This window comes from Mixophyes fleayi, chromosome 2, assembly GCF_038048845.1.
Source record: "Mixophyes fleayi isolate aMixFle1 chromosome 2, aMixFle1.hap1, whole genome shotgun sequence".
NCBI classification, from domain to species: domain Eukaryota; kingdom Metazoa; phylum Chordata; class Amphibia; order Anura; family Limnodynastidae; genus Mixophyes; species Mixophyes fleayi.
The window spans coordinates 228279543-228307018 of NC_134403.1; the positions used below are offsets into that span (position 1 = coordinate 228279543).

The following is a 27476-nucleotide window of genomic DNA, read 5'->3' on the forward strand; positions in this document are numbered from 1 at the left end:
AGCCGCAATTAGTAAATTATTTAATATTGATTTTTCAATTTATTAATCAACTAATTGTTAGTCGAGATTTTTGGCAGAAATAGTTGTTTCGACATCCTCTCTTAACTAAAACATTTTCAAAAAAATCTGAGATGGGTGGTGGACATTTCATGTTTTTTTGGGTGATCTGATGTGGAATGACCAATATGGCAAAAGTGATAAAGTATGTGGACAATTTACATATTTATACGGTTAAATCTGTTTATATGGCCATTAAATGATCACTAGGTCATAGAGACCTTTACTATTAATGTCCTCTGTAATATTTAGTTCTAATTGAAAGACATTAATATAGTGTATATTAAATTACATATATTTTTATAGCTGTGAATGAAATACGTAGACCTTTTCATGTATATTATTAGAAAATAAATATTATATACATTCTTCAATGATACTAAGCCAGTTCCGATGCTTTTTCTGACACTGTAAAATAATAGTATTTAATATCTTTTTTAGCTACAAATTCTCCTTTAGCGCTGTTTTTTAATTATTATTCACTTGTCGATTCATCAAATGTGCAGTACTTACGATAAACAGCAGCTCAATTATGAGTTTTCTTATTGGAGTTCATTAAAATTATATAGCACCTGATCGTATCAGTGTTTTTTTTTTTTTATTGCTCTGTCCCTTACTGTGTGTGTGGTGGGTGTGACCTCTGCCAGGGACCCCCAACATAACTAACCATGTATGTATCTCAAACTCTACTATTAAAACCCTACTACAAGTTTTTACGTTTGATCTTCAAGAGCTCCAGACTCCTCTCAGTGCAATTGCTTAATGATCCCCTGATCTTTTATGAAAGGCATATGCCTTCACGGGCCGCCCTGTTAAAATATTAAAAAGATATCACAGCTCAACCATGGGCTCCATATTACATAATCATATCATGAGCTAAGGTCATAGGTCTGTCATTTGCTTGTAAAATGTTTTCTTTGCAAATATAAAAACTTTAAAAAGCATTACTGATGTTATGGATTGTAATGATTTGCCCTTAATAAATAACAGTTTAAAAATATAAAAACCTAAAAAAGCATCATCAACTTGCTTTTAATCATTGCTGTTTACCTTCTGCATTGTAAAGCGTTTAAAAATATCATATCATCTATAGATTATTACTTGTTACATAATTAAACCTTACATGGTTACTACGTATGCAAGATTACTTTGAAATTCATAGTTTCATAAGAGAACACCCTCACATATGCTGCATATGTTGGAGGCTTTGGACAACCTCCTGCTAAGTTCGCTCTCAATAGGCGGATCTGGGTTAGAACGCTCATCATTATACCAGGGGCTGTTGCCCATACTAGACCAAGGTAGGCATGTAGTATTGCCACACAAGTCTCCACCATACAAAGGGGATCTGAATGATGGCCTCGGATCTCTGCTGGGTTCTATTATTTTGTTCTGCTGCATTTAGCCACAAGTTCAATGCTTGGAGTTCTAACCCAACCCCACAGCACCACGTAAGGTTGGGTTAGGAGTCCCAGCATTGAGCTTGTGGCTAAATGCAAAATTTTTTATTTAAATGTATTGCTTTGGACAATGTTGTCCAGTTTCAGCATCTGGACAGCATACTGCAATTCAGCAAGATGCAACGTCACAGGGTTTTGTCCTTCACAACAACACTAGCTATATTATAGCATAGGGCTTAAACTTTCCAGGTAGTGACAACTAGCCCCTGCTAGAATATATGGTGAGCGGCAGTCTTTTGAAATGAGCTACTTTAAATGGATAATTTAAATGTTATGCTTCTTGCACTTTAGATACACAACATGCCATGGGTTGTTGTTTTTGTTTGGGGGTTTTTTTTGTTTGTTTTTTACACAAACATATAGGGGGCCCAAACCTGATGTAACCACAACCCTGCAGAAAGCCAGAATCATCAGGAAGGCAGCTCTAGTGTTTAAAACTAAACTAACATAAAATTAATGCTTACTCCTAATAACGTTCCTACACAATACTGCATAGCAGTGGTTTAAAAGTGCACTCACAATGTGTTTAGGTATTATTTTATAAGTGAACGTCCATTAATTAATAATACAAAAGTAAAATGTAGGATTTAAGGGATTGAACCACCAGTATTCTATATTAAAAACAGTGTAGACTCAAATTGTCTTTTACAACAGTACTAGAAAGTGAGCGGTTTACATGTTTTATAAATTAATCAGGATAAATCTCTTAATTTCAGAAGTTGTAGAGAAGTATACTGTTTTTTTTCTGTACATTGGATCATTTATAAAACACAACACAAGTGTAGTTAGTCCCACCAGCACAATGGCAGTAGATAAGTGTTCAGTCTACCCACATTTTACTAGTATTAGAGCAAGTGGTTACAGCAGCATAGATTATACACTTTTCTCTTATAGTGGTCATTAGTGGAACAGGAGTTTTTGAAAGTAGACTCGAGCGATTCTTAATTTGTCTCTCATTAGCTTTTGCAATGTATCTCAAACTCTGCAAACACAAATTCATTCAAATAAGTAAATAATATTGCTAACTTTAGATTCAGACAAAACACTGCTTTGATTTAAATTATTAATGTACCATGTAAAAACAGCACCAAAAACTCAATATAGAAAAAAAAGTAAATTAGCATTTTGGTTAAAACGCTAAACTTTTACTCCATTTCCAGTTAAAGCTTTTAAAAAATATCAAGAGTTCCACAGTGTAATATACCTTATGGTAGCTAACAGAAAATAAAATTCCTTAAAATTGATTTGATTTGGAAGCAGACAAATGCAAATTATCACATACATGGGTGCCATCAAATCACAGAGATTCAAACTGCTGCTGCTTCCTCTTGCATGAGAATTGACCATTGATCAAGCTCTGGAGTGAAGAATTGCATCAGACTCTTAACCTCTGAAATACTTCTATTTAAGGGGGTGGGGTGTTTTAAATTATTTTAAACAGTCAAAAAAGTTATGTGATCACCAAACGACAATGTTGAAAGTATTTTATTAAGTTAGCTACCAACCAAACCACTTGCAGGCATGCTCAGCAGTTAAGTGTCACTTGTACTGCAGATTATTACAGTTTGTGTGCTGGGATATTTTGTAAAATATTTTGTAACAATGCAGCTACATAATTTAAAAAGGTGCACTGTGAAAAAAACGAAATCTGCTTGCATCCCTAACAAGAGCTCTCAGTTTATCTGTTAACGACTGAGTCCTGAGACAAGCATGGTTTCAATATATTCCATACAGAAATACTTGTTACAGCAACTGCTTTAATTACACGTGGTTCCACCGGGATTTGTTTCACTGAATTAATTAGTTATAGCCTAGTACCTATTCTTTGATCTTATCTCAAAGTTGTTGCTTTTTTTTTTTTTAATACCTCTTTCAAGTGCAAGGAGAAATTCTCTATTCCTCTGAAGTTCTCTCATGAACTCTTCATTCTGTAAGAAGAGCGCAATCCGCTCATCCTGCAAATACTGCTTCAACTTTCGCTCCTGGTCCATGGAGCCGTGCTCCTTCTTGGAGTCCTCACAACATAGTGAAGAAGATCCGCTTTGGCAGCTCTGAAAAAAATAAAAACAAAAACATGATGTAAATTGAATTAGATATAAAAAAAAATTGTCATCTGCAAAAAGGAAATCTAGGAGAAAAAAAACTTTCTGAATGTGTAGTAAAAAGTCACACAATGCAACCAAACCTAGGTGATTTGTTGCGTTTTGGCAACTGCTGAGACATAGTCTATATGGCACAGCCTCTAAGAGTTCAAAAGGATCTAGACAAACTTGCATGTCTGAAAAGCAAAGAGCTTTAAAGCAGCATTCATGTCAACCGAGGACAATATCATTCAGCACACAGACTCCATAGCAATTATTGTAGTGTTTTAGGGGTTTTTAAGTTTAATTTCCATTGGATTATGTCATGAATGCCGATTCCTACTTGGACTTCTACAACTTTCAGCTATTGTGGAACTTCATGTTCTACACTAAGCACTAGCAGCCAAAGCCATGTAGTTCCACAAGCTACAGCATAAACAATCGGTCAATGGATGCAAGAGCATGCTGGCACATGATGTGCAATAATAGCTGGAACTAATGGTCACCATATGTAACTCCAGTGGTCCAGAATTTTTTGAATAATTACCATTACCAAACTTTTTACCACAGGGCTGGTTGTGTCTAAGAGGAGGGACATGTTTGCACACTTTTTTGTAAGCCCCATTAAGTGGCTGCAGGCCCGTGTTAACGAGGCTGCGATTATTTCCAACTATAATAGGTGGACGCCATGCTGTGGGTGTTTCCCTATTACAGAGGGACCGTGTCCAGTATATCCTAGCCTGGTGTTGGTTGTCACTTTAGCAAGGGAACGCCACACTCAATTATCCTATTTTTTAGTGGTAGGCAGCCCAGGCTTTCCAGAGCTGGAGCTGGTTATGTATTTTAGGGTGAAGGGAAGCCATATTTTTAACCAATGAGGAGCAGACCCAAGCCATCATTATCAATTTCTTATCTGGCCAATACAAACTGCTTCATCCCAAGAAAAAGCTGATGAGGACTATTGAATCTACAGTATACCATACTTGTCTACTTCTAGTTGAGACCTGCGGCCCTCCAGATGTAGTGAAACTACAAGTCCCAGCATGCCCTTCCAGCTATCAACTGGTTGTCTACCAGCAAAGCATGCTGGGGCTTGTAGTTTCACAACACCTGGAGGGCCGCAGGTTGGACAGGCCTGCTCTAGGAGATGCTGGATAGGAGACGTGGTGAGATGGGGCCAGGGAGCAGTCATTTGCGCAATTTTCACCGCGAAACGCATCACTGAGGCACCCAGCCCACTAGGAAGCGGGAGAATTGACTGCTGTCCTCAGAGTCCGGGAGACCTACCCGGAAATTCAGGAGTCTCCCGGACACTCAAGGACTGTTGGCAAGTATGCAGAATACACTAGACATAATTTAACTGGCGTATCTTTGATCCAAATGCAAGTGTGCAGACACATTTTAGTGTGTACGTTCTGGGCGTATTCATGTATTCAAGAGGTCTATATAATCCGCAAGTACGGCGAGATTTATCAATGAATCCCTTTTAACAATGTGCAGTAAGAGTCCCCCAAGAGGATAGTACAGGTACTCCAAGCAAAAATTAATGATTTTCACGACTTGCATGTAATTTTAGCACTGCTACATCTGTACTTGATATAGCTAAGGCATTAAGGGCCTGATTCATTAAGGCATTGTCGAAGTCGTATAATTGGATGAACGAAAGTATATTGGTTAATATTGTTTTATCGTGTGATTGCACTCAGTATGCCACGCTACACGTGGCATGGCGCGATCAAGCGGTAAAATACGCACGCACACACTCACACTACAACATTTAGTTATTTATATAATTCATATTGGTTCCGTTTTACAGTGATTTATGAGCAGATAGTATCTAGTTTATTATTAGTTTATATATTATGATTATATGTATACTTTAGTGTTATTTAAGGTTCAGGTTATAGGAAATGTGTCATGTCTGGTATCATTTTAATCCCCTATTCATCAGCAGTTGTCCAGTTCTTTCGCTGAAGCGATCGCACATTGCATACTCTAGTTAGTGATGTTAGGGAATAAATACTTAAAGTGATACTGACTGTAATGTGTAAATAGACTAGATCAAACTGGTTTCTGGGCGGGAGAATCATCTGGAATGTTGACCCTCAGCCTTGGAGGGGGTTGTTTGAACTAGCCTATGACCTGTTTACACTGGACCCACCTGAAGTCTGGACCTATAGAAGAAAGTCCCGTCACATTGTTTTCTCTGTAACACTGAGTGGATATAATATAGCTGTGCTCCCACTGGCCTCAGTCATTCTCTGACCACAGTATTCTGGAGTGAAGTACTGTCCAATGGTACCAGTGGGAGCGCAGCTAGCGCAAGCGAGCGCAGCGGTATGTATTTATCTTTTGGTATTGGCTGTACTGTATTATAATCATGTATTGAATTGTTACATTTTACATCTGCTAAAATAAATTACTTTGTGCTCTGGAAACACAATACAATTGCTTATGCAATGCTTATTTGTAAACGATAGAATTACTTTAATAGCATGTAAAATGAAAGTGTTATGCGGTTTTTAAAAAAACGTACGTAAATCGGGCATACGTGTATCCATATTTAACTAAAAATGGATCTGAATATATGTCTCTTGTTAAATACGGGTCTAGGTACGCTCTGTCTGAATATGGCAAGTACCGTATAAGCAGACGCAACACACTGCTGGATACGTACAATACATATGTGGCATATAAACTCCTAGCAAAACGCAAAGAAAAAAAAAAGTATTCAATTATTGTCACCTGTTAATAATCTAGGGCCTGATTCATTAAGGATCTCAAATGAAGAGGATACTCATTTCAGTCTCCTGGACAAAACCATGTTACAATGGAAGGGGTGCAAATAAGTGTTCTGTTTTACACATAAGTTAAATACTGCCTGTTTTTTCATGTAGCACACAAATATTTGATAGCTTATTTGTACACTGAAATTTAAAGTTGATATTTGTGTGCTACATGAAAAAACAGTCAGTATTTAACTTATGTGTAAAACAGAACACTTATTTGCACCCCTTCCATTGTAACATGGTTTTGTCCAGGAGACGGAAATGAGAATCCTCTTCATTTAAGAACCTTAATGAATCAGGCCCCTAGTCATTACTGGAAAAAAACAATATATAAAAAAGTAATTAATTTTTTTCCCCCACAAAATACATTTATCATGATGTTACTAATGTCTACTGTACATAAAATGCATTTTTACATTTCATCTTGATTGCAAATATATGTTCTAGAATGCATACCAGACCATAACTATCATTGGCACGTACACCTGCCCTGTAGCTGGGGCAAATGATACAACTGAAAATCACAAACATTAGAAATGACCAGAGCTTGAAACGAATTCTGCTTCGTGCGCTCGATCTTAGCGCGGCATTACCGTACATTGACTAAATGCATAAGCCCATTTCTCTACCTGTTCCGCACGTGAAATCATAAGCTGGCGGAAATGTCATTTGCATTCCAAGAGGAATTTGATGTTCATGCATTTACTGGAGTATAGTTAGTTTCTGGGCATGCATAATGCAATTTAACGTAAAATACAGCACACATCTGCATTTATGTTCTTTAATGAATCAGGCCCTCAATTTCTTACTTCGGCCTTTTTTCATAAATATGTCTATGAAAGGACTCATCTCCAAACATTCCCACAGTCAAGAAAAAATTCCTATCAGGACTATACTACCTAAATGAGGACATTTGGGAGGTATGATATTTTGTGAGAGTGTGATCCACAGTCTTTTGGCCAGCTAAATATCAACCTTACTAAAAAAATTCCAGTTAAATTAAGGCACACCACTCTGCAAACCCCTTCACTGACTTCGTGTCTTCCAGAATCCAATTAAAATTAGTCACCCACACGTACAAAAACTTTAACATCATCAACCCTCACTTAAACGCTGAAGGGCATTACAAGTCATCTCTTGTAACCATCTCTCACTCCTGTGTACAAGACTTCTCCTGTGCCATTATATAGTCTCCAATTTCCTTGAAATCTTTAAACACTCTATGAAAACCCATCTTTTTATTAGAGCTTACCCAACTCCCAATTATACTACCCACCATGGTACACCCTCACATTTGTTCCAATTTCCACTCTGAGTCACACTACTCTTGTCTCAGCTGTCCCCTTCACCTATTAGACTGTAAGCTCTCTCATGAGCAAGGCCCACGGTATCTTTTGTTTTCAAGTCTGAACTTTTTTTTTCTCCCATTTCCATTGTTTATTCCCGTTTTATGTATTACATGTTTACCTGCAGAGCATTATGTTGCCTTACAAACAAACAACAACAATAAGGCACACTGTTTGTGCACAGCTTCAAGCATAATCCTTAACTCCGACTCCATGGAAGGGATGCTGGTACAAGAACTGCTCTGGAAAATTTTACCTACATATAATCTGTTCTACTCCTCATTTTTCAAGAGGATATTAACAGATATAAAGAAATATGGATTTATTAGAACAGTCCTAAGCTTATAAGAGACCTGGGAACAGGTGCTGGAGTTGCTACCTCAATTAGTGATCTTAAGAAGGGATCATATTGTAAACTAAACTAACTAAAATACTTACAAACTTCATAAGGTACATTCAGAGATTTGACAGATGCCCCAGCAGAGGGCATCAGCCTCTCTGTTCTATGTAAACTAGATATCATAAAAGCTGCAATATACAATGAATTCTATAGAGATGTCAAAGAGGAAAACCTATCAAACAAGCCTGGTTCTCCCTAAATTAAAAATAATGCTGCCAGGAGAAAGTCCTATGTCTCCCCCCAAAAAAAACTATATATAATTCAAAATATCTTTATCTTCATCACATTTTTTATATTTTTCTCACCGTTCTTATCTTAAAAAATGCAATTTCTTTCCCCCAAATTCACCACTTAAAAGCCTATTGTGATTGTATAGGAGTCCAAATAGATGATCTATTGAATAAATTGGATGTTGTAGTAACTTGATGTCCTATAGATCTATCAGCTTACTGTTTGTCTCTATAAGCTGCAATACAGGCATGCATTTGGCGATGGCTCACCAAGTGGCATGAAGTCTAACTGAATGTATGGCAATGGTGGGTCACAGGCGGCCAGCTGCCCACAGAGCCTTGACCTGGGGCCCCAAGCCTTCTGCTCCCAATATCACCTATTCTCTGCAGAATAAGAGTGATTGAGCTGGCTTCAGTCTCATGTGAGTACCTCCGCACACTACAAGGAGGTCATGCAGATCATCCAATCAGAAGGAGGAGGAGTTAAGGCGGATTATTCTGCATCATGCGTTCTCCCTCCTTACACTTGTATTTGGTCACTAGCCCATCTTTAATTCACTTCAATAACCAAAATAACCTTCATCAGTTTTTTGTGTAGAAGAAAAAAGTATGAAGGATAGAACTAGTGTGATATTTTCAGTTTACTTATGCTCATTAGAAACTGATGTCAAAAGAAAATGATTGCAAGACATTGCCTATGAATTTGTATTGTTTTGATCCTGTGGAAAATGAAACTAATGCTAGTTGCTCATTAACTTATGTTTACCAGGCTGCTCTGTGCACATCATTTCAAAATGTTTGCATATTTGCTGCATTATCACCAAGGAAAATATTTTCCTGAGGTACCTCTTCCCTTCTTGGAGCTCTAGAGACTGCTACATGCAGCAGTTTTACATGGCCACTATCCATTCTTAAAAACAAAAACAGCAAATTATATTTTGTTAACCAACATTAATTAAATGGCGGTGAAGGAGAGGTGTGGACAGGAGGAGTGTGTGTTGCATGTGCTGAGGTTGATGTGTGGGGAGTCCTCAGTGGCATGTGGGGAAGTTTTGATGTACATGAGAACCTGAGGTCATGTGATGGGATTTTACAGCAAGTAGAGTCTGAGTGCATATGATGGCATTGGAGCAAGTCGGATGTCTGAGTGGCAAGTGAGGGGTATGTGGGGTCATTTTGAATGATTGGGGGGGCGGATGTAATTTTGGGGCAGTTTCTTTATTCTTAAAATTAAGAGTAATGTGTGGCCCTTTTGAAGCTTGGAAGTATATCAGGTTTGCCCATCTCTGGTGTACAGCCTTCACCATGGAAAGGAATCGTCAGCGCTCTTAGCATCCATATATTTCATAGTAGGGATTTCATTATCCAATATTTATTGCTGTACACATATCTGCTTTTCTTATGTATAAATGAAAATGTGCGCACTAACATTTGTTCTCACTGCCTTTAAGGGTTTTTTTCTCAAAATGACATAACTGTCATATACTCGTGCAAACTGTATGTTTGCATATTCCTTTCTGTTTAAACAAATCATTTTGGATAAGTGTCCTTGTCATTCTCCATTATAAAAATAGTAAAAAAAAGCAGTCAGCTTAGTGTTCATTGGTAGGACACAACAAATAAAGCAAGCTTGAAGGTGATGCTATACTGTTTACAAAATAACCATTTTACATACAGATAATACAGCCTTTACCCAAGCATTAAGTTCATCTTGTTCAGCACAAATTAAATATATTAACACACTTCTCCTACTGAAGTAAATGTGGATCAGCTGTGATGTGTGTACCACAGGAATTGCTATAATTCATTTATCAATAAAAATAAATTAATAAAATTATCATAGTAAGATTAATGCTAATGTGTGTATTAGATTGTGTTTACAGTCCGATACCAGCACCACCAGGAAAATTAAAGGTTAAATGGATACTTCTTATTTTATTAAAAGATTACTAATCTCAATCATAAGAAAACCATACAGCTGGGACAGCAAAAGCAGTCAAAAGAAAAAGTAAATCATGTTATATATAGCATGCAGTAAATTAAATGGAAAGCTATATTTCATTTTTTTAATGGTTTTAAACACAGAAAGCAGTGATGTAACCAACACATTTTACAGACTGATATTTGTTTCTGTAGTTGTAAGAGTTTGTCGAACACCTTACTTATCAAGCTGGAAATGTACATTTAAAGAAATACTAAACTAAATTAAAATGTTCAAATATGAACTGCAAAGGCAAAATACAATTTTTAGTTTTATCCTGACATTCCACTGCAGCTATTAAAGCTGTATTACAATCTGGAGCTAATTAGTTTCTCTCCTTCCACGGAGCCTCAAAGATTTGCTCTATTCATCTGTTTTTCCTAGTTTCTGTCACAGTCCCGCCCCCAAATCAAAACATAAAATCGGTACTATGTAAAGGGAGGGAAGGAAAGAGGAGCAGGTGAGGACTAAGCAGCAGCCACAATCACAGCCATTGGACCAGTAAGAAATATATAGGAACGGCGCTCCACAACAGTTTTTATAGTAGGGACTAAATTTCTCGAAATAGATTCTTTTGTAGTTAATTTCTTCTAATCTGCACAGTTTATATGTGATGGACCTGTTGCACTTTAGAACTGGAAAGTGTGATTTTATTTTTTATTTTACAATCACAGCCATTGCTGCTTCTCACTGGTCCTCATTATCACACCCATCCGAGCGCCCCTACCTCCCCCAGCCATTTTAAAGTCTGTGCAGAGATTTTCATGAGCGTAGTACCAAATTAGGCACTACAGACCAAAACAATTTGTGCCATCATGAATCAACCCCTTCCATGCAGTGATGGGCAAAGATGATGTAATTCTCAGTGTAGAGAAGTGGGCAGGATACGGGAAGGTGGCCCTCTCTCCCGAATGTCTCTAGGATGCTGTTGTTGAGTAGGCAAGTATGATAAACACTCCAGTTTATAAATATTTAGAAATATTATTGAGCTCAGCAACACACAACTTTAATATACAGTAATTAATGGCTTTTAATTTTTCATTACAGACATCATGTAAGTAGGTCTATCTACTGTAAGGAGTATATTCACAAATATTTGCTCTGCCTGTTGGGTCCTGTGTCATGTATACAGCGGGTAAAATCAAAGATCAATGTCCCACTCACATCCAAAAATGGATGAAGTCATTGATTATATGCATTAATAACTTGTTGCTTCTTATCAGTGATTTCTGAACATACTGCATTCTTCTATTTCTATGGAAATTATTTCATATATTTTAAACATTTTTTTTATTTTTAGAAGAGAAGTTCTGACCTGGTCACACTGCAAAATACCATATCCCATCAGCCCATAAATCCGCAGGGATTACATGTACTGTCACCTCGGGACCAGTTCTTAAATTGCGCCCAACAGACAGGGGGGAGAACTTCTTGTGGACCCATGAGGCAGTAAGAAGGAAGGAACATCTGAAAGCCCTGACACATAACAAAAGCGTGGAAGAGGCTAATTTCAGGATGGACTGTGTGTTATCCAAGGTCTGGAGGTGGGGGAAGATAAGTATAACCCATTGTTTTCCACAGGACTGGCCCAGACTTTATGGAAGGGGACATAGCAGGGGAGCCACTGTAGAAGGATTTCTCAACTCCACTCCAACTCCTGACCCAGCACCAACCAATATTTAAGAAGGAGAGACCCATGAGCTTGCCCTGGGAAGGGAAAACACTTCAGGAATTTGACCATGGACATAAGGAGCCACTGCAGGGGGGAAAGGGTATTTATTCTGAGGCTTGATTCCTGGAAAGTGTGGGGCTGACTGGTGTTGAGTTTCTGTTCTCTACCATAAGACCTGGTGATCATCACTGTCTTGTACCTGGGGAGTTGCTCCCATCTTGGGACCTGTCATCACCACACTCCATCAGGAGATACTCACCAGGGTCTGGGTAAATTAGTACACCTGCAGGAGTAGGTAGTATGATACCCAGAGCCTCATCACCCTGGGGGGAGAGTTGGCCAAGCGGCTGGGAACAACAAGACACAAAGACTACCGGGATCTTCTGTTGACAGACTATTTTGCCTGTGGAACTTTGCGTGACTAAAGTGTGTGGGGAACCTTGTCGGGACTCCTATTGGCACTGGCGATGCACTGACCTATTGTTTAAAGTGTGCAGTTTTCTACTCTGTTGTTTTACTATAAGTAAAGTAAAGATAGCGTTGGATCTTTCGTTCTCCTCCTTGCCTGTGTGATTTGTAAACCTAAAGGGGCTAGTGAGCTTTGTTTCTAAAAACCCATTATCCTCAAAGTAGCTGCTGCCAATTGTGATTTCATTGTGAGAGTAAGAAATAAATGGTCTGTGGAAGTCGAATAATTGGATGAAGTCGTTTCAATTAACAACCATCAATTTAATTTTTGCATTATGTGAAAATATGCGAATAGCACGCTACGGCGTGGAATGGCGTATTTAGCAATAACACTTGCGAACACTTCTGCATACACATACACTCACATATTCACTTGTAAATAGTTCACTTTAATAAAGTTCAAATACACAGTCATTTATAAGCGAATGTTATAGATTTAATAGTTTAATATAATAATGTTAAAACCAATTGTTGATATCCAAGGTTTGGAATTTAGGAAACATATGTTTAGTGTCATTCTAATCCACTTTTTCCCCATCAGACATCCGCTACTATCGGCTAAGCGATCACATCTTGAGTATGCAAGTTATGGATGATAGAGGAATAATAATCAGAATGATATTGAGTGTGTAATGCAAATAGACCAGTTTAAACTAGCTTTTCCGTGGGAAGACACATATACAGCTGTTGGAGAGTTGGACCCTCCCACTCTTGGAGGGCATTGTTTGAACAGACCTATGGCCTGCATTATACTAGACTGTCTTGAATCCTGAACCTATGGAAAGATGCCAAAACATCACTACTGTTTTATTTATGCATCACAAACTGTATATAAACCAGGCTCTTGGTCCACTATACAATCTACTTGACCACAGACTTCAGGATTGAATGACTGTTGCTGGAATCAGGGCGCTTGCGTATGTATTGACTGTACTTATTCTATTGAATTGTTATATATTGCATCTTGCTATTAAATCACTTTGTGCGTTCGAACCACACCAAATCACAGCGGACTAGACGAACATAACAATTTGGGGGCTCTTCAGCGGAGATCACGCTACCGCAAGATTTGCAAAGCCTACGGATTTCGGTTGCTCAGCAAAGGGTGGATACGCGTCATAAATCGGGGAAGAACACAATGTGTTCGAGATCTGTTTATCATTCTGTGCTGTGAAACTGAATGTCCATTTTTGTGTAATCCAAAGAGCGCTGGTTAGAACTTAGGGACAAGAAAGAAAAAGCTGATTCTTTTTACTTGACATTGTGCGATTTAATGTTATATATTTTGCATAACGTATGCGTATTTCCTGTATTGTTGCCACGTGTTTAATCAGTTGTTTTGATAAATAGTCCTGTTATATTTTATAGTGTGATCAATTGTTAAAACCTCTGAAAACTTATTACAAGCATTTGGGAAAGTATTTTTCTGCGCAGAAAACAAAGGAGTATGTAAATTGTGTGACTGTATAGCTAAAGTAAAGTTGATGCCGGTTGCTGTTTGACTAAACAGGATATAATGGAGAACCGCGGAAAGGGTATACAAAGAAGGTACACAGTGTTTACAAAAGCAGGCTAATTTCGTGACCAATCACAATTGCAATTGTGTAGTATACAGATAGCCTAGTATCTGTACGTCACGCGGTCGGACCGCACGTGTTATAAACGCAACTAGTGATTGCGAGCGGTTGGAGGAGGTACGCTGACAAGGCTGGTTTACATAGAAGAGGTGCCACGCAGACAAGGAACGGGAGGGGTCCCACCAGCAGTGGCAGATATTGGTGAGACTAGTGTAGAAACCAATTCAGCAGGAACCTTTCTGAAAAAGCGGGATATTGTTGTATGCTGTAAAGTGTTAATATATCAGTCAATTCAGTGGAAAGGGCCTGTGTTAGGGACCTCGCTGGGTATGCGGACAATCGCGTGTATTGTTTAGTGGTACACAGTGGAGAAGAAGTGAGTGGACGCAGCTTGTGTAATTCGCCTACAGCCACCACAAATCTCACACCGTAGATTTTACATTGCGAAACATTGGCAAATTCTGTTTCCACATGGGTGCTAAGCGAACGTTTGGGATGGCCGACGTGACCGACATACAGGTCAAAGCAGGACCACTAGGGTATGCCAGGTATATGTGTATGTACAGTTAGAGATAAAATCTGTGATTAAATCCTTAAAACAAAGAATTAAACATGACGACTGTTTAAAACTGTGGCAACAGGAAGGGAACACGTGGCAGGGCAGCACGTGCGTACCAGAAGAAAGTGTATCGGAGTGGGGAGAAGGGAGCGCAAGCACGCCCCCACCGCCATACACAGAGAGAGTCAAAAGTACAGCCAATAACAAAAAACAAACAAACAAGTAACTTGTTAAGCAAATGTAAAGTTAAGGTTTCTGAAGAAGATGATGAACCCACTGTTATTTCAGCCATTGTCAATGCTATTTACATAGAAGAGGTGCCACGCAGACAAGGAAAGGGAGCGGTCCCACCAGCAGTGGCAGAAATTGGTGAGACTAGTGTAGAAACCAATAGACGGGGAACATTCATTGTACTGAAACAGTGATTCCAGCAATTAGTCCAGAGTGTAGTGATTTGGTACATCCTGTCCGCACAATAGCAGTTCCCAATGAGAAATCGGACAAAGATGGTGTGGTTCCTATAAAACATGTAGCAATGCATTGTCAATGGACTAAATCTGAGCTGCATTCAATTATGTCTGATTTCCCAGATCCTAGGAATGAGTTGGCCAAATGTCAGAAATTTGTTAAGGATTTAGGTAATGCACATGAGCCAACTAATAAATATTGGCGAGTGGTGTTGAGGGCCTGTCTTCCTTCCAATACCGACATACAAAAGTTTATTAAGGATTGTATGTTGGAGGAATTGAAATCCTTAACAGACAATGATGATAATCAGGAAAATATTAAATGTATAATCTCACAATTGGCCATATACTTTTTCAGAGGTGGTGAACTGAAGCAAAAATTTTACTATCAAACAAAAGGATAGTGAAAATGCGTCAGATTATTTTTCAAGAGCTCTGGCAGCAATGATCCAGTACACAGGGATATCAGACATAGGAGGTAGCTGTGACAGTACTAATGGATGGTTTTAAGGAAAATCTAAAGACTAGGGTACAAACCTCATTACCTCATTGGCGGGGAATCACAGTAGATGCTCTTAGAGAGTCTGCTGTGGAGCATGATAAAAAATATAGGAAAGAAGAGAGGCACAATGTGAGAGGTTAATGATGGTAAGTATCCAGGCATTAGAAGGACTACACACAACCACAGTATAACACCACATATTATGGAGAGCAACAAAGGCAAGAGGTAATGAGGTGTTTCAAATGTTCTAAAATTGTACACATAGCAAGAAACTGCCAAGAGAGAACAGATAGAGGGGAACATAGGGACAATAGAAGATTGAGGCCACCCAGAAGGGGATCACATAGATACAAACAAGACAGGGGACATACACGTCCACAGAAATTTCCCAGCAGTTGCCCGCACACATCATAGCAGCAAATGCTTTGCGGGAGAACAGTAACAAACACTAGGAGCTAGGCCATACCTTTATCCTACAACCAGTTAGGTTAACTGAGAGTCTTAGGGAAGAACCTACAGTGACAGTTGATGTATCTGGTGTAGCACAATTTATTTTTGTGGACAGGGGTGGCCAGTTCAGTGATAACTTCTCCTTTAAGTCTACAGGTTACTAACAAAACTGTTCCAGCTATGAGTGTAACGGGGAGGGTGCTACATTACCCTCTGACTCAACATGCAGAGGTTACTATCGGGCCCTTGCATACCAAGCATTCCTTTCTCTTGGCTGCAGCAGCTCCTAGTAACCTACTGGGCAGGGATTTATTGTGTAAAATGGGATGCATCATTTACTGTACCCCTGATGGTGTATTTCTAGACATACCAGGGTAGGTTGCACATGAGGTACAGGACATATTGGACACCCCACAAAGGTTAATGTTGCACTCTACCATTATAGAACAAAGTCCAACTCAGGTAAATCACAAATGCCAGGTTCCCTATGGACCAAAGATGGACAGGACACTGGCTTGATGGCAAATGTAGCTCTTGTAATGGTTAATCTGAAAAGTGGCAGGCAAGCTACAAAAATCCAACAGTACCCATTAAAACCGGAGGTGGAATTAGGGGTGTATCCTGTAATTGAAAGGCTGCTGCAACAAGGGATCTTAATTCGTACATCCAGCACAGCCAATAGTCCAGTGAAAAATGGGGGGGAAGGGCTACAGATTAGTCAAAGACCTAAGGGGAATTAACTAAATTGCTGAGAGCCAATTCCCCATAGTGCCCAATCCAGCTGTCATCCTTATGCATATTCCACCATCTGCCAGTCATTTCATTGTCATTGATCTCTGTTCTGCCTTCTTCTCTGTCCCTCATCCTGACTGTCACAATCTTTTTGCATTCTCCTACAGGGGGTGCAATATACATGGACAAGGTTACCCCAGGGGTTCATTGACATCCTAATATTTTCTCCCAGACCTTACATGACTGTTTTCAATCGTTCCAACCAAGCAATGGGTCTGTTCTAATTCAATATGAAGACGATTTATTGCTATGTTCTGATTCGTTTATGTCATCTGTGCATGATACTTAACTGTTGTTGTTGCATCTCTCTCAAACAGGACACAAGGGTGCAAGGGATAAGTTACAGCCATGTCAGACCAAGGTTAAATATTTGGGACACTGTCTCACCCAGGGGCTAAGATACCTGACAATGGACAGAACACAAGCAATACAAAACATGACCCTGCCGCAGAATCAACAGCAGATCCGTACCTTCTTGGGGATATGTGGATATTATAGATCGTGGATCCCAAGTTATTCTATTTTGGCATTACCTTTGCAGAAATTAATCTCACCCTCAAAGCCTGAGTGTGTTACACACACACACAGAGGAGTCAAAGCAGGCATTCTTTAACCTTAAAGAGAGTCTGACTAAAGCACCTGCATTGGGAATACCAGATTATGAAAAGCCATTTGAGTTATATTGTACAGAAACTGATAGTTGTGCAGCAGGTGTCCTGTCACAGAAACATGGTGACACTAGCAGACCGGTAGCATACTACAATGCACAATTGGACACTGTGGCAAGATCACTCCCAACGTGTTTAAGAAGTGTAGCAGCAACTGCTCTTCTGGCAAGTACGAGCAAAGACGTGGAATTACATGATTCAACTGTCTATACACCACATTCGGTATATGCTCTGTTAAATTCAGCTCAAACCAGACATGTCTCTTCAGCAAGGTTCATAAAGTGGGAACTAGCTCTGAATGCACCTGCAAACATAACCATCAAACGGTACAATACTTTAAATCGAGCTACATACCTACCATATGTGCCAGAGACACACAAAGGAAGAAGGAACTCTGGCTGAAGGTGAATTTTGCAAATATACTGATACACATAATTGTATGGAGTATCTGAACCAGACTTACTGCGAGACCTGACACACCCTTAGAAAATGGAGATTTTACGTTTTATATGGATGGGAATTGTCATAGACAGACAGACAGGAGAATTATGTACCATTTACGCTGTTGTTATGATGAGGATGTTAAGGAAGCTGAACCCCTTGGCCCACCTCTCTCAGCCCAAGTGGCCGAACTTGTGGCATTAAGGAGAGCATGTGAGTTGGCAGAGGGTAAATCAGCTAACATATACACTGACTCTAGGTATGCCTTCTGGGTAGTGCATGATTTCGGGGCCCTTTGGCGTCTTATAAAAACTTTTTGACAGCGGCAGGCACACCAGTAGCACATTCACATCACATAAAAGGTCTCTTGACAGTGATACAGTAACCTAAGGTAGTAGCCGTCATCAAATGCAAAGCCCACACATACAAAGAAGACCCAGTATCAGTGGGCAATAGCAGGGCAGATGAAGCTGCTAAGTGGGCAGCAGGGTTATCTAAAAATGTATCAACTGACAAAATATTGGTTTTCCAGTCGACGAACACAAAGAAATTAATTGAAATGCAAGACTTGTGTTCCCTACAGGAAAAGGCAGTCTGGAAGGCAAAGAGATGTGGTCAAGAGTCCTCTGGACTCTGGAAAGATGGACAAGGTAGGCCCATGGCTCCTAGATCATATTACCCAGGCCTGGCTGAGGCAGCACATGGTCTGACTCATCTGGGTAAAGAAGGTATGTGTAAGCTGGTTAGAGCATACTGGTGTGCACCAGGCTTTTCTTCTCAAGCCGATAAGAAGGCAATGTCTTGTCTTACTTGTATGAGGAAATATGTCGGGAATACATTCCAACTCAACCATCCCATATCCCTCCGACAGACGGACCTTTTCAGGTTATACAAATTGATTTCATCCAATTACCACCTTGCAGGAATCTCAAATATGTATTAGTTTGTACTGATGTGTTTTCTAATTGGGTAGAGGCATTTCCAGCTGCCACCAATACTGCTGTTTTTACTGCTAAGAAAATTGTTCAGGAATTTGTATGCAGATATGGTATCCCTAGAATAATAGAAAGTGATAGGGGTACTCATTTTACTGGTGATATCTTTCAGAACATGTGTAAACTTATGGGAATTGATAGCAGACTTCATAATCCTTACAGACCACAAGCTAGTGGTAAGGTGGAAAGGGTAAACGGTACCATTAAGAACAGAGTAAGATAATGGCTGAAACTGGATTGGCGTGGCCAGAAACTTTGCCATTAGTCCTCCATAGCATCAGATCCACTCCCAGACCTCCACTTAATCTGTCACCCTTTGAGATACTTTTTGGCAGACAACCTCATTTGATCATAGGTCCACAGGACGATTTAAAGTTCAATATCTCATAAAAATGAGCAAACAGCTAAAACAACAGAAACAGAAACTCAAAATGCTGTCACCTGGTATGCTAGAAACAAACAGTCATAATGTTGAACCTGGGGAATATGTTATGATCAGCAATTTTTTTACCTTCAGGTTGTTTAGCAGACCGTTGGGAAGGCCCATACCAAGTGTTGATGACCAGTACCCCATCTCTGAAGGTAGCAGAAAGAGACACATGGGTCCATTCTACTCATTGCAGGAAAGTTAACAACCCAGAGAAGATACAAGACAAAGCCGAGACTGACGACACAGATCTGTCACTGACACCTGAGCCAAGGACATCGTACAGACTAATTATCCCAGCAATGGAGTGGTGGGCTTTATACTCTTCTTGTTCCTGGAATTTTCTCAATTTTATTCTTTTTAGAACATTCTATTTTTGTGATGGAAGAAAGATGAAGGAGAAAGTGTCCGGTAGTGATACTGATGAAATGGAGTTGGAGGAAAGGTTGATAGAAAAATCAGTACAGCCTGTTGACAAACTCAGTTCAGGGGTCATGAAAAGATCTGCTATCTCTGGAACTCGGAGACAGTGTGAGGGGCTATTGTCTGAGGAATATTGTATCTGTAAGTACTGTGACTCCACAATAGAAGAGAAATGCATCCAGTGATGCCAGTCCAATAGTAATCTGGATTTGGGCTGGCATCCCCTAGATGATTATCATTCCCTAGTGGGTAAGGTCTTAAACCAAACCGAGTGCTGGGTGTGCTCTCATGTGCCTCAGGGACAACATAATGTAGGACCAGTACCATTCCCATTAAACATCTCTGAGGTTCTCGAATTACGGGGAGGGAGGCCCATAGATGGGAGATATAATATCACTGGGTCCCCTAGTCTAAAGCTTCGCCAATACTCCTTAGATTGGTCTTTGTTATGTCTAAATATCTTACACGTAAAGAGACTGGAGAATTGAGAAGCTGATCTGCCTGATCAGACAATGGCTCGCCACACAGGTATTGATGGGAGACTCTCAAGATTACCAATAACCAGGAATAGTTATGGACATCATAGACGAGGGCATATGAACAAACATAGGAGAGAATTTGTTGGGAAAGTTCCTTTAGGTTATTGTCAGAATGTTATTCATGCCGAAACTTGTCTTGAACAGATGGAGACAATAGGCATGGGGAGCTTTGTCAAAACTTTATATAATATTATCAATGATCGCACTGTATCTTATGTCCTCCCAGATGATGTGTATTATGTTTGTGGAAGAAAGGCTTACTCCTGGTTAACTCCCAGTTCCAAGGGTTAATGTTTTCTAGGTATTTTGGTTCCCGAGGTTATGACCATTACACATGATAAAATGACTGATATCCATCACCTCCATACGTACACACACACAGTATGAACATGGTGACTAAAAAAATATGATTCCAGGTGAAGAACCTGTAGCTACCAAGTTAATTAGTGAAACTACAGATTTTTACATAATGGTTGCATTAGACCCCACCAGGATCGCATGGGGAACCTTAAATTTTAAATATATCCAAGACCTGACTAAATTGATAGACAATATCAGGCTACAGGCTTATAAAAAGGAGTTAGTGCAACATAGACTAGTGTTAATATCCACCAGTAATAGATGTGAGATAATTTGTGTGATGTTAGCCACCCAATTTGGTGTCAAATGTTGCGCATACATTACCAACAATACAGACGACCCCAAAGAAATTATTGACCGAAAAATGGACGAAATCTTACAATTAAAATGGGAATTTCGGAAGAACCATAATACTTCACTGTACGAGAAAAGGTAGCAGGATGGGTTTCGTGGTTGAATCTTGCAAAATGGTTCTCAGGTCTAGGGGAGTGGGTACAGGAAATGGTTGCTAGTATAGGTAAGCTCCTTATTCTTATATTTGGTGTCATTTTAGTGATTGGCTTATGTGGCAGATGTATTCCTACTGTGTTAAAGTGTGGAAAACGTTCTACTGAGGTAAATACTGAAAATAAGACTGTAATGGTGATGAGAAGTATCATGGTTAACGAAGAACTGCATTACAATCCTGTTTTAGAAAGTATGCATTATGTGAAAATATGCGAATAGCACGCTACGGCGTGGAATGATGTATTTAGCAATAACACTTGCGAACACTTCTGCATACACATACACTCACATATTCACTTGTAAATAGTTCACTTTAATAAAGTTCAAATACACAGTCATTTATAATCGAATGTTATAGATTTAAATAGTTTAATATAATAATGTTAAAACCAATTTGTTGATATCCAAGGTTTGGAATTTAGGAAACATATGTTTAGTGTCATTCTAATCCACCTTTTCCCATCAGACATCCGCAACTATCGGCTAAGCGGTCGCATCTTGCCTATGCAAGTTATGGATGATAGAGGAATAATTAATCAGAATAATATTGAGTGTGTAATGCAAATAGACCAATTTAAACTAGCTTTGCGGCGGGAAGACACGTATACAGCTGTTGGAGAGTTGACCCCTTCCATCCTTGGAGGGCATTGTTTGAACCGACCTATGGCCTGCATTATACTAGACTGTCCTGAATCCTGAACCTATGGAAACACTCCAAAACATCACTACTGTTTTTTTATGCATCACAAACTGTATATAAACCAGGCTCTGGATCCACTGTACAGTCTACTTGACCACAGACTTCAGAATTCAATTACTGTATGCTGGATCCAGGGCGCTTGCGTATGTATTTTATTAAATTGTTATATATTGCATCTTGCTATTAAATCACTTTGTGCGTTGGAACCACACCAAATCGCAGCGGACAATTTTCATTGATTGACTAGACGAACATAACAGGTCAATCACCGATAAGCACATTACCCCAAACCCTATTAATAAATTATATACTTTATTTTTGCCATATAATCTAATGATCCTTCATGTCATCATCTCTACCCTGCCTTTCCCTTCACTATAATTAGTGTTTAACACTACTAGCATTTAATGATATCTCTATTTATGAGCAGTTCTAAAGCCCTTTCCTAAACATGCAGAAAAAACTAGAATCTGTCAAAATGTTTTATTATAGGCATGTCTTTTCCTAAATTCATTGCACCTCCAGTTTCTACAAAAGAAGCTGGAGAAGTTTTAGAACAGAAAAATATGAATTACAATGAGAAAACAAATCACATACATACTATAGTTACATTTATAGCCGGGAGAGGAGAGCCCTGTCAGCACAAACTGGAATGGAAAATCAACCTCCTGCGTAGTATGTAAACAGTGATTACAGCTCCTGAAAGAATAGGAAATGCAGCCATTCTGCTCAGAAGCCATATGGAGGGGTAGACTGGCTCAGTCAGCTAGTAATAACAGCTCTCTTTCCCGTCTAATAAATATGTGACCTACTGCTGCTTGCAATTCCAGCGGGTGGTACAGACTGTACAGCAGAATACTCCCACCAACAGGTATAAGGTGGGAGGGAGTGCCTATTTAGCAGGGGCTGTGCAGAGCTGTAATACCCATCTAAAAAACACAACATGCCATAATCCACTGTTCTCACCTGAACACTGTCCATCTGCTGGGGTAAAATGCGCAGAAAATCATTAGGCAAGTTTCCAAGGAGAGGGGGGTTCCAGTTCCTGCAGAGTTTTGGTACCTGAGAGCCACTTGATGACAGCACATCAGTCCTTGAATTGGGAAATAAAAAAAAGAGTAACAAATATAAATGGAAAGAATAAGAAAGAGGGCTAATTTGTATAGGGACAACATTTTGCACTTTACCTCCTGAAGGGGAGAAATATAAAGTTGGCAAATTTTAATAATAAGAAGACGACAAAGGCAATGTGGGGAAAGACAGGTTATTTTAAAATATGGCTTGATCGAATAGCATAGTGTTCCAAACTACAGACAAAAACACTAATCCAGATAACAGATCTACTTATAACTATTGCTGGAACCTCCAGGAAAATTGATGTTATTGCAATAAACTATTTCATCTTAAACATTAGGAGCATTGGGGCATCCCATGGTTTAGGAAAAGCTTAGTCAGTGCATTACCATGATGCTCGAGAACTCACAGAATGGAGTTTCAGTCCAAACTCTTGAAAAAGCAGATCATTAACAATTAACTAATTAGGTATGTTAGAACCTGTATATTTAGGAGTTTTATTTCAAAATGAAATACAAAGAAGATTAACAATATCTGATATTTCCATTTTCTTTTGATGACAATGTAAAAAGTGTGTGGAAATGTTAAGAAAACACCTGAAATACCAAAAAGAGACCATTATATTATGCATATAGTTATCTGTTTCCATAGATGACAACTGTCCCTAATTCAGAGGGACATATTTTTAAAACCCTTACAATTTATGTACATAATTTTAATGGTTTCTTATAAACAATGCCACAGGTCCATCTGGTAGGGATCAGAATGTGGACGTTCTTCTTTTTACTGGATCTTGTGCAGGCAACATACTTCTCTGTGTAAAAGAAATACATTTGAAGTTGATCCCAGCCACTGGGAAGAACTGCCTCTGAGCATTATTGTTGGTGATGCCAAACACAGCATGATGAGAAATTACAGGCACTAGAACACACTGTCTTTGACACAACCTGCTATGACATAGATTTTCAAACTATGCTTTGCAGTCACGTTCCATTGCATAGTTGTGGCTCTTTGAGGGTCCACAGAAACAGGATAGGTGCTCAAATCCTTAGTTTCAAATTTTTGAGGAGGTATTCCTGGAGATTTGAGAGAGTTGTCATAATGTGTTGCACTCTCCGCTGACATATATCATCATCTTCCTGTGAAAATAGCGTAAGCAGGTAATCTATGGTCGTGGCGGTGTCCTTTGGTGTTAAAAATGTCACAATATTCAATGTAACTTTTTAAGCCTAATAAGCTGTAATTTAATAATAGTTTTAGGATAAATATGTAAACTATATTTTCATACATATCGCAAATAAATGTGTAACAGATTCATTTTAATATAACATTAAAAAAAGCATGTGACCGAAAAATCTGACAGTCCTTAGATGGAGTATCTACAGTCTTTGGAAATCTTGATTCATATCTACTATTCCTTACCGTTATCTTGTCAATTGGTATATGATCTAAACTGTTGTCTAATACAGTTCATTGGAAAAAATAAAATAAAAAAAAGTTTACCTTAGACAGTCAAAGCAATGAACAATGTATGTGTGCATAATATACAGCTGAAACTAACTGAAAAGTGATTGCTCTATACCAAACAGTGACTTTCATACCAAAGCTGAATTACATCACATGATCAGCTGCTGCATTTCAACCTGACTGCATTTCAACACTGAGCATAAGGATTCACATGTTTCCTTCCAGGGAAACAATGAATGTTCCGTAGACTCAATCATAGGCTCTATTCAAAGTGTTTTAGCATTTTCCTGTCAATTTTGACTAAAACCTAAAGTGGGCCAAATTTCACTCCGGAAGAGTGTCAAAAATTTTCAGACATACATACATCCAATCTGTTTTAAATATATTGACATAATGAGTGTTATTCTTAAGCTGGGTACACACTACTTAAAATGTCTCCCGTTGCGAAACCGTTAACTATTTACCCAATGACAAAGTCCCTTTCAACATGCGAATTCATGTGTATATACTATACATGGTTTACAAGATTTACCTACATATCTGTGCTTTTCATCTGTCATAACCGTCTGCTGAAAAAATCGTGACTCTGTAAACTCTACAGTGATCGGCCTACACTGTGGTCACGAGTGCATTTGCCCGACATCGTTCATAGTGATTATAAGTCAGTTTATAAAATCAAATGAAACAATACGATGTGCTTTGGTATGATAAAACATGGTCATGGAAGCATACACACTAACGCAATATCGGAACCAACAGTCATTTATCGCATGATTGCCACTACAATCATAGGTACACCTGTATTAGGAAACAGAGCCGTAACTTAGAACTCTAGCGCCCTGGGCGAGAAAGACAAATGCCGCCCCCCTAGCACTCAATTTTAACCAAAATTAACCTAAAATATTCCTAAATTGCGCCCCCCTTCAGCGTTGCGCCCTGGGCGGTCGCCCCTGTCGCACAGCCCTAGTTATGGCCCTTTTAGGAAACTATAGTCAACCTGGAACTACATTCCTTGGTTTGCACTGAGCTGCTGCTGGAGGATTCATAAGAGCTTGTGAAAGGGGGAGGGGCTAAGGTGTGAGAAAAATTACCTTAAAACTGGCAGTAGGAGTGCAGCAGTTGAAAGAGAAGGAGTATGGAAAACAGGAAGAAAAAACAGAGCTGACTGAGAAGTAAGTGTACCCATGTACTATTGCTTGGGAGCAAAACAGAGGGAGCAGAGAGGCAGGACAGAGACTCTTTGAGAGTACCTGAGAAGAGGAGGGAGCAGTATCAATTAGACCCCTGTATACAGAGGAGCGATATTGGTAAATAGGAGCTGTTGGTGAGGGGAGTACACCCCTGTCAGTTGTTTAAAGTAAAAGTCTGGAATAAAGAAAATACCCCAGAGAGAGATAGAGAGACAGTGAGAAGAAGGAAAATATATTTTTAAAAGAGAGAAACAACTGGAATCCTGCCTAGAAAAAGCCATCTTGCACTAAAAGGCTGATTGTTATATGGATAAGTAACATCTTATTATCGGTTAATTGATTTATCAGGACTCTGTATTGTACCAGTAGTCAGATAGGGACTAGGTTGGAAGGTGTAACGCTTCGGTCCCGCAAGTAGTACCTGTCCCGTTACCCGCATTTAATTTATCTGGTAACTGTCATGTTCCAGCGTTAAACAAACTTCATTCATTCATTCAGCTATATGCAGTTCGGCACAGGTGCAAGTCTATTGCACTTCTGGACCTCCCTCCTCTTGTCATTGGCTGAGCATTTCTGGAGCACTATTTAAACCTCCTGGATTCACCTGACTGATGCCTGTTCTTCAAGCTCACTTCCTGTAGCCTGTGGTTCCGGTTCCTGCCCTCCTTGTGGATCTCCGCTACTCCAGCCTGCTCTTAGTTTGTGGCCTGTGTTGAACCATCGCTGCTCCAGTACTACTACTACCATCTCCAGTGTACTTCATCGTGACAGCTCCGGTTCGCTCATCGCTACCACTTAGAGCCGCTATTACACCTGTGACTCTTCAGCTGTTATTCTGCGTTGCTTCCGCTATTCCAGCCTGCTCTTAGTTTGTGGCCTGTGTTAAACCATCGCTGCTCTAGTACTACTATTACCATCTTCAGTGTACTTCATCGTGACAACCCCAGTTCTCTCATCGCTAACGCTCAGAGCTGCTACTACTACTGTGGCTCATCAGTTGTTGCTACGAGTTACCTCTGCCACTTCAATTTGCTCTCAGTCTCCTGCTGTATTGAACTATTGCTGCTCCAGTACCACTATATTATCTTTCGTGTACTTTATCATGACAGCTCCAGTTCTCTGACCGATACCGTTGTGAACCACAACTGCCTTGGTGACTCATTGACTGTTCTCCCCAGTTACCGCCGCTTCCCTGTGCTCAGCATAACTCTAGTGCTGTACTCCAGCTGTTCCAGTATCTCCACCTATCACCATTGGATATACCATTGTGATAGCCTCCGCTCTTTCTTGTTGTACCACAGGACATCTACTCTCCTTGTGCCTTATTTGTCACTGCCCATCAGTCTTATCTCTAGTGTTCCTGTTTCTATACCATTTACCGGTGGGCTCTAATCTCTACCCGTGCTACTTGGCTCCTCCACACCGTTCTGCTGTTCACCCACTCACAGGACTGCGACCTGCAGGTTTGGTGCCGCTAAGTCCATACCTCCTTGCGGGGGTTCCTGGTGAAAGCCACCTGACTGTTAGACTTCACGATTGTGGGTGGGCTAAGCCATGTCCAGGAGAGCCTAGGGATCAATTTCCAATAAGCCAACCGTGACAGAAGGCCTGAAGATTGTAATGTAAATGAACCCTTTTGCTGGATTAGATAACAAGAGATTAGTGCAGGGACAGTTCATTAGGAAGCAGAGACTGAATTACATGGATGAGAAACTGTGCAGACTACCCCACTATTTTTTCAGTCACATACAAGAGAAATTCACAAACCTGTGGTGTGAGCAGCCTACGATATTGAAGTGACTATATGGTCATGTCTAAGGGATAGATGAAGAAATCCAAAGTGTAAACATATGT

The 27476-nt window shown here is 39.5% G+C and overlaps 1 protein-coding gene across 3 annotated transcripts in view; it reads right to left on the bottom strand.

Annotated features, from left to right (window-relative positions):
- Positions 1 to 27476, bottom strand: part of CUEDC1 (CUE domain containing 1) — a 143233-nt gene that overhangs the window by 53467 nt on the left and 62290 nt on the right. For all 3 annotated transcript variants that reach the window (XM_075195567.1, XM_075195566.1, XM_075195565.1), the window contains exons 4-5: positions 22858 to 22984; positions 3385 to 3568 (exon numbers count right to left, since the gene is read on the bottom strand). In XM_075195567.1, coding sequence (XP_075051668.1) covers positions 3385 to 3568; positions 22858 to 22984 — 311 coding nt within the window. The remainder of the gene's footprint in view (positions 1 to 3384; positions 3569 to 22857; positions 22985 to 27476) is intronic.